At 45.0% G+C, this 11481-nt stretch overlaps 1 protein-coding gene across 2 annotated transcripts; it reads left to right on the forward strand.

Annotated features, from left to right (window-relative positions):
* The first annotated feature begins 5200 nt into the window (after positions 1–5200).
* LOC103582440 (zinc finger protein 202) lies at positions 5201–11280 on the forward strand. Of its 2 annotated transcripts, none has more exons than XM_008564034.1 (6): positions 5201–5675; positions 6343–6637; positions 6990–7078; positions 8203–8332; positions 8866–8985; positions 9527–11280. In XM_008564034.1, the coding sequence occupies exons 1-6, from the start codon at positions 5226–5228 to the stop codon at positions 10519–10521; spliced, it is 2079 nt and encodes a 692-aa protein (XP_008562256.1). In that variant the 5' UTR covers positions 5201–5225; the 3' UTR covers positions 10522–11280. The 2 variants fall into 2 exon arrangements, with proteins under 2 accessions (XP_008562256.1, XP_008562258.1); XM_008564036.1 differs by having other exon boundaries at positions 6427–6637.
* Positions 11281–11481: the final 201 nt, after the last annotated feature.

Here is an 11481-nt window from a genome sequence, read left to right on the forward strand (position 1 = left end):
TCCCACTGTGGAACCTTTCCAAGGACAGACGTTGAAGAAAGATATTAGACTAGCAAGGACGACAAATTGCAAGGCAGACTTGTGGTACAGCATACCTCAAGAATTACAGAATAAAAAAACAACACCCATGTTCTGTCTCTAACATTAATCCTTGACATTTGCACAGCACATTTTAGTTCATAAAGCTCTCACAACTCTCAGATAATTCAGTGAGTTAGGAGAGTGGTTATCTGCAGAGAGCTTTATTCTTTGCAAGGGCTCTTGTGTATGTCATCTCACAAAACCCTTACAGTAGCTCCAGTGACTTGGGGCTGGGACGTATGTCTTTGGTACCCAGTCTGATGCTCTGAACAGCACTCTCATGTCTCCTTTTTCTTCTCATCTCTCACCCCACCAAGTCATCCTCTCCCTCCCTTCATTACCACTGTTGCTGATCTGATTTCCTTCATCTTATATTCCAGGCCGCCAAAGTAAATGCAAAACAAGCAACAGAAATCTCAACTTGTGATTTCTGAAGTGCATTTTAACATGGCAGGTTTTACTTGGCACTGTTGTGTTCTTTTTCTTTGGAGAGCAAAGCCCTCTGAGAGCAGGAACCATTCTGTTACATACAATGGTATAGAATCCCTTGTACCTAGTGCTGCGTGAAAACAATCAGGGCTCCTAGTCTACTTCACTGGATATTGGTTCTTGGACTTATTTAATATAATAGAGATACTTTTATTAAGCCAAAAGACACTATGTATCAATCCTGTCTTCTCACCCTGCCTTACAAGGTTGGGATTGGGGGGGGTGGGGATTGAGAAGCTTTCTCAAGTAAATAATCAGTATTGTCACTGCATTAAATTACTTGAAGTCTGGTTTTGTGCTTATTAAAGTTGATTCACATCCTGAAAGGAAAGTAATTTTTTTCAAAAAAATCTTGTATTTGGATTATTATCCCCAGGGCAACCTGAAGAATTCTTGTGATGAGTTATGGTTTCATCAGTTGGTGATGTATTCTGTTTTACTCACAATCCAAACAATGTTTTTTCCTCATTTATTCAATACATGTTTTGCTGGACAAATGAATAAGGATTAATACAACATGTTAGATATCTTCCAGGGACAGACTTAAAAAAACTCAGTGTTAAAGTGTTCTCTGCATTCATCAAATATAAAGTGAGTGTCTTGTGCCAGGCTTCCAGCTGGGCATAGCATGTTCCTGCCCTCAGAGTTGAAAATCCCATGAGTTCAACAGCAAGATGAACGATTTTTATGACACAAAAAATAGATATATGTCCATGCCGTGATATGTACAGGGTGGTACAAGTCCCTATGGAAGCATAATCTGGGAGGATCAGGGAAGGTGTCTTGGGAAGACTTGAGATCTAAAGGATGAGTCGAGCTAACCAAGTGAAGGGGGTGGAAAAGGGGGTTTCGGACAGAGCCAACAGCATTGGGAAAGCCCAGGGAGGGCAGAGAAGAGGGAGATAGAACAGTAATTTGAGGGTGGCAGTCATGGGAGAAAAGAAGTAGGCAGGGACCAGGTCTTGAAGGATCTTGAGCATTAAGTTTTAAGGAGTTTGAATTTTATCCTAATAACAATGTGAAGCCATCAGCAGATCTCATATGTTAGAAACCACCACTCAGACCTTTCTGCAGTAATGTGGAGTTAATGTGGATGGGCCTTCCGCCCAATATTAAATGTCTGCACTTACCTGCCCATGCCATCTCTCCCTGTCTCTCTCTCTAAAACTAATGGTAAATGTATAGTTTCCAGAAATGGAGAGAAATAAAAACTAGAGGAGTAAGTAAAAACTGTCTTTACTTTGGCCCAAGGAGGTTTCAAACCAAAGTAAGGTTTCTAGGGTTTGGGATTCTAATACCTGGGCTCCAACAAGGAGATATGACTTAGGGAGTGATGTGGGGGTGGGGGTGAGGAGATTATGGAATTGAGCAGCCTGCAAACCTGGACCCTTGAAGAGCTACCCTTTCATAAAAATCTGCCTATGATCCAGGAAAAATGCAAGGAAGAGGCTCTTTGTAGCCTTGCATAGGACAAAAATCACTTGAAGTCATAGGTCCAATAATGCACTATAAACATAATTTAGAAACAACCTGAGAAATTAACATAAAAACTGATCCAAGTTCACTGAAACCATTAGCACTTAGGTAGAAGCAAATGATATTCTATTCAAAGGGCTCACTTTTACAACATAGGGCTCTCATGACTCCCAAAGAAAAAACAACCTCACTGAAGATAGGCATAAAATTTAAAATTACACACTACCAGAGAAATGCCACCATGTGATAGAGACCACATCAGAAAATTAGCACATGGAGATCTGGGAAATATGGAACTAACCAAAGGAGACTAGGAAAATACGTTGAAAACGATTAATAGTAATGAAAAAAATGAAATAAGAGCATGAACAAAGATATTTGAGAAAGAATAAAAATGAATAACGTGGTCATTGACCATAAACTTATTTGCTGAGCAACAACAGATGAAACACAGCTGTTGAAAGTGGACTGAGAACCTTGAAGGTGGGCCTGAGGCAATTGTCGCACAGCGTAAAAAGACAGAAATGCAGGCTACCTCGGGCTGTATGTGGACACTGGGCTGGAGCGGGACAAAACGAGGAAGACAGTTGCGAAACTTGAACTAAGTCATTCGTTCAACATGTAAGTGCCCAGGGGAATGGCAGTGGAATTGAAGAGGCGGATGAATTTGAAAGACAGTTTTTAGAAGGTAGAATTAACAGGACTTGGCGTATAAAAAAGAGATTAGAAGCATAATGGAGGAAAAGATGGTTCTGTCTGTTAAAGTAGGAAGAAAACTTCAAAGTGGAAATTAATTCATTCTAAAGACATTTATTGTGCACTTTATTATAAGTATTGGAGATTGATGAAAAACACAGACCCTGACTTCAAGTAGTTTCACAGGAAAGAAACAATGGCTGTGTAATGTGACAGATACTGTGATAGAGATGGACCCAGTAGCTATGGAAGCACTTAGGTGATTTCTAACCACGTCTAAGGGTAGGAGAAATGGGATCGAAGAGAGCTTCCCAGAAGGCATGATGCCTGAGCTGGGTCTTGAAAGATAACCAAAGTTTAAAGAGTTAAAAGGAGCAGCGTGGCCAAAAGCCTAAAGAGCATGGGACTGTTGTGTGCTTTGCATGTACATGCGTGTGTGCATGTGTGACAAAGGATTGGAGAGGAGGACACGGAGTAACTAGGTGAAGGTCAACTTAACATAATACTTAAAAGTTTGCAGTTCACTTACAAGACAGGGAGGAGTGATTGAAGAATATTTAATAGGGAAGGGACATGACAAGATTTGCCAAGAGAACTCACTGTGGAAATACTGTGAATGGTAACTCAAGGGTAACAAATCTGGAGCAGGTAGCTCACATTTGGAGACTGTTGTAGTGATCCAGATGAGAACTGATAAGGACCTAAACTATGAATCATGAGAATGAAGAAGAGAGGGCCTGTTCATAAGAAATAGGAACACACCATGCAGCACTGATTGGGGGGAGTGAGGGGAGGAAAGTATTCCATGCAGAAGGAACAGCCCTCAGGCATGGAGGCCTGAGAAGGCACCATGCTGTAGGGGGTCAGCAATGACTTCCTTCATTCTAGCTAGGCCATACCAGGAAAAGGGTAGGATATGAGGCATGAAAAAATAGATTGGGGGCTGATCATGTAGAGCATTGTGTACCATGCCCAGGGTTTTGGAACTTACTAACATTAAGAAGTTGTTTTTAAATATTGAGTAATGTAGTTGGAACTATAGTTTAGAAAGATAATAGTTAACATTGGATCCCTTTTCTAAGTACTTCAAAGATAGTAATACATTTAATCCTCATGGTAACCTAGTTAGATGGATGCCATTATTATCCGTTCTGTAGACAAGGAATCAGGCATGAGGAGAATAAGAACTTGTCTGTGGTCCCACCATGGTCTTGTACCCAGTAAACGATAGAGCCAGGATCCAAACCCAGGTAGTCTGACTCCAGGACTCTCACTCTTAACTTTACATGCACCACCTCCCTGGGTGTTTCTCAACCATGGATACACATTAGAACTGCATGGAGCATTTCTACAGATACAGTTGCCTACACGGACTGAATCAGAATGTCCAAACGAAGGATATATGTTACTGTGTTTTGCAAAAGCTTCACAGGTAATTCTGCTGCACCTTGCTTGTAGTCGAGTACTGTAGGGATCCCCCTTAGGAAGTTAATGTGGTCATCCAAACAAGAGATGATGAGGGCCCCAAATAAAGCGGTCCCTAGAAAGGAAGAGGAGGAAATGGTTTTAGAGGATTAAGGAGTAGAATTGGCTTAATGAGCTATAAGCAGTGGGGAAAAATCAAAGTTAACTCCAGGTTTACAGAGGTGAATGTCTACTTAACAAGTGATGATCTCAGCCAAGACAGGATTCCAGGAAGAGAGGTGGGTGGGTTTGGAAGTAAGGATAATGAATTGAATTTTGTGCACTTGAGTTCGAGGGTCTGTGGGTCATCCAATTAAAGATGTCTTGAGAGAGACGTTGCTTTTGGGGTGCCTGTGTGCCAACCACTGTGTAAGTGGCTTTCCTTGCCGTTTTCCTCATACAGTCCTCCCCTCAAGTCTCTAAGTCTCCACTTTACAAAAATTAATACTGAGCATGAATCAGTTCAGAATGTACCTCCATAAAGCCTTCCCTATCTATGTCAGTCCTGTTGATGTGTCTCTTCTCAGACTGTAGGTGCTAAGACACCTGTAAGTACATGTGTGTGTAACACACTGTGGTCAGCACCACATCTGTTAGCAAGTGACTGAGAGTTTCTTCTCCTAACATTCAAGTACTGCAGGGATCCCAGTACAGAAGTCATGGCAGTCCAAGCAAGAGATGAAGAGGGCCCAAACTAAAGCAGTCTGTAGGAAGGAAACCAGACTTAGAGGCGGAATTGGTAATATTCGTGAAGAGGAAAATGCAGTCTCACCTAGGAAAGGGTGGAGGAGCAAACATTCAGTTGTGGATGAGTCCCTCCCAACCAGATCTGTTTACAACATGTGGTTGTAGAAATGGGGAGAGGGGATTTGATCATTTGAAGAAGTGTGTAGAGGATAATGATTGGCCTCAGAACTGTTCTCCTTATGTGTAATTTCATGCTTATGCTATTGTTTGTCTTCTCTACCCTAGGTCCCTTGGGAGAGACAACTGGAGGTGTCCAGGCTGAGACAGGGGTAATGCCAGCGCGAGCCCTAGATGGTGTGAGGCCCTCCCAGAGCCAGGAAATGGCTACAGCCATGGAGCCAGAGGACCAGGATCTTTGGGAAGAAGAGGGAATTCTGATGGTAAAACTGGAAGATGACTTCACCTGTAGGCCAGAGTCTGTCACACAGAGGGACGACCCTGTGCTGGAGACCTCTCACCAGAACTTCCGGCGCTTCCGCTACCAGGAAGCAGCAAGCCCTCGAGAAGCTCTCATCAGACTTCGAGAACTGTGTCATCAGTGGCTGAGGCCAGAGAGGCGGACAAAGGAGCAGATCCTAGAGCTGCTTGTGCTGGAACAATTCCTTACTGTCCTGCCTGGAGAACTGCAGAGCTGGGTGCGCGGCCAACGACCAGAGAGCGGCGAGGAGGCGGTGACGCTGGTGGAGGGTTTGCAGAAACAACCCAGGAGACCAAGGCGGTGGGTGAGGAGGGGGAGTCCTGATCTGTGTGATGTGGAGGGGGACTATTTGGTGGAAGGTTGAATTTAGGGGAGGCCTCAGAGGACCCCCATGAATTATCCTTGAAATTTAATCAGCTCTGCCTTTGGGTTGCTCCTAGATCCATGAGCCCCCATGGGTCAGGGGTGTGTATGGATGAGTGTGACTTTCTGGTTTTTGAAACACCTGTCTAGGGACCATCTGAAGGACCTCTGCCATCCGGGGGTCCTGCCTTTGGTTTCCCTTCTTTAAATGTTGAACTTTGCATTCCTAAAAAGGAGAGTTTTGTGTTTTTCTCAAAAATTCTCATAGACCCTCAGTCACAGATCCCCCTTCCAGGATGGTAAGCGAGGAAAGCAGACTGCAAGGAGAGCTGCAGGCAGGATAGGAGGTGGTGGGCAGGATGGGTACCTTAGAGCCCTGGGTGACGGGGCAGGGGTTGAGGGAAGTAGAAAGTGGTTAGTACCTGCGTGTCCCCTGCCTTGTCCTGGTGAGCATGGGTACCTCAGAGCCCTGGGTGATGAGGCAAGGGTTATGGGAAGTGAGAAAGTGGTCAGAACCTGAGTGTGCCCTGCTTTGTCAGCTCCTCTGCATGCCCCGGGGAAACTGGAGTTCCCTCCTCACATGGGTTCCTCTGGGAGTTTTTCTCTAGGCAGCTTCTCTGAAAATAAGCCCTGATGACAACCAGGAACTTCCTCCTGACTCCGTGGTGACTGGCAGTTGGAATCATTCCCAGGTGACTGTCCACGTTCACGGCCAGGAAGTCCTGTCAGAGGAGACAGTGCACTTAGGAGCAGAGCTCGAGTCACCTCATGAGCCACAGGGTGCTGCACAGGCCTCGACCCCCGAGCAGTCCCAGGAGGAAAGCACACAAAGCCCAGATCTGGGGGCACCAGAAGACCAGAGCCCATGTCCTGAAGAGGAGCTGCCACCCCTGCAGGAGAGCGGTGGGAAGCCCTAGCCCGAAGCAGGGAATGTGGCGGGTGCGGGAGGAAGGAGCGGGTGCACCATAAAGGGAGGAAATCCCAGAATCCAGGATGTTGAGAGGAGACAGTATCAGCTGGAGTCCCCCACAGATGGGGCCAAGCTTAAATTAGCAATATTCTTGTTCTCTTGGCATCGTGGTGGTGTTCTAGGTGGTGGGGTTGGAATGACTCGAACTGCTGCTAGGCCAGTTTCTTGATTCCCGTAATTGGGAGGTCGGGGCCACCATCCTACCCAAGACAGTGGGGGACGCTTGGCTTTTCCTGGTTGTCAAGGTGCCTTTCCTGTGCTGATCTCTGCCTTCTTTCTTCTTAGAGACTCCAGCGCCTCAGGACCCAGACCTTCCTGCAGAGAGGAGCTCTGGAGGCTCTGAGATGGTTGCCCTTCTCGCTGCTCTGTCACAGGTGCGCCCCTGTTCCCTCCAGACCACAGAGAACGTGTTTGAAGAACCATGAGGTGTTAGCAATGTGCAGAACAGATTGGACACGGTGCACATTGATGCTCTCCTTTTGCCATTTTTAAGTTCTTGGTTATGCAGGTGCCTGGAAGGAGAGGAGATAATGGATAAATTATAATGTCAATCTCCCTTGGATCTGCAGGCTCCAAAGCCTCTTTATTTGTCATGGACCAGGAGTTTGAAAAACAAAATGGGATTATTTTGTAACACTTCAGTACAACTTTGAAGTTGTTAAATGTGGGATTTTTGGTTTTTTGTTTTTTAGGAATAAATTTGAGGTCATTTGTAAGAATGAGTCACTGTACTGCCAGGACATTTATGAAGCATTCACCACACGCAGAGCCCAGTAACTAGCTATGTGGCTGCAAAAAATGAATAGAATTTTTCCATGGTTTTCGATTGTAGTCTAGTTGAGTAAAAAGGTTCTGTTATACTATAGGCTGTGTAAATGATAAGGGGATTAGATAGGGTTGGATAGGGAAAGCTTCCGAGAAAAGATGAATTTTTACAGAAATATAGGTAGCATTAAAGCATCAAATAGGTTGAATGAGACCATTCTTGACTTTAAGCAATACCCCAAAAAGAAGAAGAACTTAGACTGGTCCTGAGGGAAAGCAGTGGTATTGGAGGGGACAGGGCCAGTGCAGAAGTGCAGATGGACACCAACTTAGGATGGTTTGATTTACAATTTTTCAACTTTTGTGATGTGCAAAAGCCATACACATGCAGTATAAAGTATGTTCCTCGACTTAACAATGGGATGACATCCCAATAAACCCAGTGTAAGTTGGAGATATTGTATGTCCAAAGCACATTTTCCACTAATGATATTTTCAACTTACAATGGGTTTATCTGGATATAACCCCATCATAATCCTCTGGGTATTTGTAGAAAGTCGGGAAGTGGTGACAGGGGGACACACAGCTTCCCTGAGAAGGAGGCCAAGCAGCGCATTGGAGTTCCTTTTGTCTTCTGAATGGATTCTGCCTATATGTATGATCTTCATCCAGGAACATGATATGAAACTACGTGAAGCATTACATTTTGATTGAATCCTTGTGTTGTTTCAGGGACTGGTAACTTTCAAGGATGTGGCTGTATGTTTCTCCCAGGACCAGTGGAGTGATCTAGATCCAACACAGAAAGAATTCTATGGAGAATATGTCTTAGAAGAAGACTGTGGAATTGTGGTCTCTCTGTGTAAGGAATTTCAAGTGTTTCTAGAGTGTTGTGAGCACAGAGATCTTTTTCCTATTGGAAATTCAGGGGTTGTTGGACCTTAGATCATATGCACTTCTCTTATGCCTACCCCACCAATGAAATTGAGGGATTAACTTAGAAGAAAATGGTATCCTTCCAAGTTAAAGGAAAGAGAAAATGATTAAGTAAATGGAAACCTCGGATAAGAAAATAAAGTTATAATACATAGTTTTAGTGTAGAAGTGGGTGAGTTTTGAAACAAGTGATAAGAGTTGGAGATAATCTACTTTCTTGAATATGGGAACAGAGGGTAAGGTTTACAGTGGTATAATTGTTGAGTTGCAGATGAAAAGCACAAGAAAGGGATGAGATATGTATTACTTAGTTAGAGGTGTTTAAGCAAAGGAGACCAAAGATTTCATCAACTGGCCTGGCTATGTGTCTGCTCTACAACCTACCAAACAAAAGATCTGCTCTTAACACAGGGAATTGTCGAACCAATTGTGATGTCCTGTTTTCCCTCTCTTGAGCAGCATTTCCAATCCCCAGACTAGATGAGAACTCCCAGGTTAGAGAGGAAGAGCCTTGGGTCCCAGATATCCAAGAGCCTCAAGAGCCTTCAGAGCCAGAAATCCTGAGTTTTACCTACACAGGTGAGGAATGACAGGGGGGCCTTACCCACCCCCAGCCGGCAGCTCTTCCAGTCAGTGCTGCTCTCCCTCCAGGGCCCCTCTCTCTGGTTCTCCTGATATGTCAGCCATTACAACTCGCTCCTTCTGAAAGCCAGATTCTTCTCTGTCATTTTCTTCACCCTTCCCATCATTTGTCTGAGGGCCATGTGATGCAAAATGGTGAAAGAATAATAAAACAGCTAAACTTAGAATTACAGCTGTATCACTTTCTACACAGTTCACTTAAACCCTTGATGTGCAGTCTCCACATTTATAAAATGAGGATAATGATACTCATCCATGCTAAGGCTCATCAATAGCGTGACATGTAAGGAAGTGCCTGGCACATGACAGACACTCAGTTGACTGGTGATTTCCTTCTTTCCCAACCTCTACAGTTAGGAAATACAGGCTTCTCTCTATATGGTCTTGCCCTCCCAAAACCCTTTTAAAAGTTCCCCCATTGTGTCGAAGGATTGTTTCCACTATAATTTCCCCTTTTCTCCTCTTACCCTTCCTACAGGAGATAGGAGTGAGGATGAGGAAGAGTATCTTGAGCAAGAAGATCTGAATTTGGAGGATATACACAGGTCTATTTTGGGAGATCCGGAAATTCACCAGACTCCAGATTGGGAAATAGTCTTTGAGGATAACCCAGGTAGACTTAATGAAAGAAGATTTGGTACCAATATTTCTCAAGTGAATAGTTTCATGAGTCTTCGGGAAACCACGCCTATTCGATCCCTCTTAGGGAGACATCACAACTGTACTGTATGTGGAAAAAGCTTCACTTGTAACTCCCACCTTGTTAGACACCTGAGAACTCACACGGGAGAGAAACCCTATAAATGTATGGAGTGTGGGAAAAGTTACACGCGGAGCTCCCATCTTGCCAGGCACCAAAAGGTTCACAAGATGATCACTCCTTACAAATGTCCCCTAAACCGGAAGAATTTGGATGAGACCTCCCCTCTGACCCAGGCTAAGAGAACTCCACCTGTTCAGAAGCCCTATGGTTGTGACGACTGTGGAAAACACTTCCGCTGGACTTCAGACCTTGTCAGGCATCAGAGGACACATACAGGAGAAAAACCCTTCTTCTGTACTATTTGTGGCAAAAGCTTCAGCCAGAAATCTGTGCTAACAACACACCAAAGAATCCACCTTGGAGGCAAACCTTACTTGTGTGGAGAGTGTGGCAAGGACTTCAGTGACCACAGGCGGTATGTGGCACACCGGAAGACACACGCAGCTGAGGAGCTTTATCTCTGCAGCGAGTGCGGGCGGTGCTTCAACCACAGCGCAGCATTTGCCAAGCACCTGAGAGGACATGCCTCGGTGAGGTCCTGCCGGTGCAGTGAATGTGGAAAGAGCTTCAGTCGGAGGGACCACCTTGTCAGGCATCAACGAACACACACTGGCGAGAAACCCTTCACATGCCCTACCTGTGGAAAAAGCTTCAGCAGAGGCTATCACTTAATCAGACATCAGAGGACCCACTCAGAAAAGACCTCCTAGCTAGGTCCCCAGTGAGGAGATCTGCATTCACCTCCCACCCAAGGATGGGATAGGAGAAGCCCTCTTGTCAGCCTGGGAAGACCTTTTCTAGGGAGTTTCCCTGGCCTGCCCAGATCTCACATCACCTCTTCCCATAACTAAGTAAAAGCCTGGGTGGAACCTCTCAGCCCTCTTTTATGCCTTGAGGAGATGTTTTGCCCACCTGAATTGAGGCTTCTTCATCACTGGTGTGCTCCCGCCTCTACCTCATGGGTGTAAAGCAGGAGCATTAGGAGACTTATGAGGTTTTGGTTAGTATATTTTCCATAAAATAGGCTGTTACGTATCTGAAAGACTGCTTAGCAGCCTTGAGTATACAGTGGCCAAGGGCAGCCCCTTAGGTCTAGTAAGGGACCAGCCTGAGGGGTTCTGTCCTTACTGGGCTCAGATCTTAAAGCACATAGCCCTGAATTAGACAGGAGGTTTGCGTCCAGCTGGCTTTGCCACACCATCACAGGATACCTGTACAGACCCTCACTGTCTGATTCACTCCTTCACCAGGCACTTCCTTTGATACTGGGGAGAAAGGGTAGAAATGTTTGATGGCAAAAACCTCAAGGCTGCTTCCTGTGGACCTTGTCCAGCTGCTGCTTTCCCCATTGTGAAAATGATACCAGGTGCATGACACTGCTAGAAAAGAGGGCCTTGCCAGAAGCTTCTTTCTTTGTGGGTTTCGTTTGTATTTCTCCTGTTGGAGTACTCATGCCCATAGCCTGCCTTCTATTCATCCAGTCTCTTGGTTTTGTCCCTAGCATTTCTACTACAAGTGAGATGTAGTATTTGGGTGCCGAGGGAGTCAGTAAAGCATAATTAAGTCATAATGAAATCACTTATATTTCCACATATGCACAAGCTCACCCCTCACCCCCCTTTGAATGGGCTGTGTGAGGGGATTTGCTACGGTGTTAGCTTACAAAGGCC

This window comes from Galeopterus variegatus, unplaced genomic scaffold (assembly GCF_000696425.1).
Source record: "Galeopterus variegatus unplaced genomic scaffold, G_variegatus-3.0.2 Scaffold16254, whole genome shotgun sequence".
In the NCBI taxonomy this organism is placed as follows: domain Eukaryota; kingdom Metazoa; phylum Chordata; class Mammalia; order Dermoptera; family Cynocephalidae; genus Galeopterus; species Galeopterus variegatus.

What these genes read in the sequence shown, in the direction of transcription:
- LOC103582440 (XM_008564034.1), top strand. Translation starts at nt 5,226, where the DNA reads ATGCCAGCGCGAGCCCTAGATGGTGTGAGGCCCTCCCAGAGCCAGGAA. An exon ending in TTCTCGCTGCTCTGTCACAG is followed by an intron (nt 7,079 to 8,202) that starts GTGCGCCCCTGT and finishes GTGTTGTTTCAG; the next exon opens with GGACTGGTAACTTTCAAGGA. An exon ending in TGGAATTGTGGTCTCTCTGT is followed by an intron (nt 8,333 to 8,865) that starts GTAAGGAATTTC and finishes TCTCTTGAGCAG; the next exon opens with CATTTCCAATCCCCAGACTA.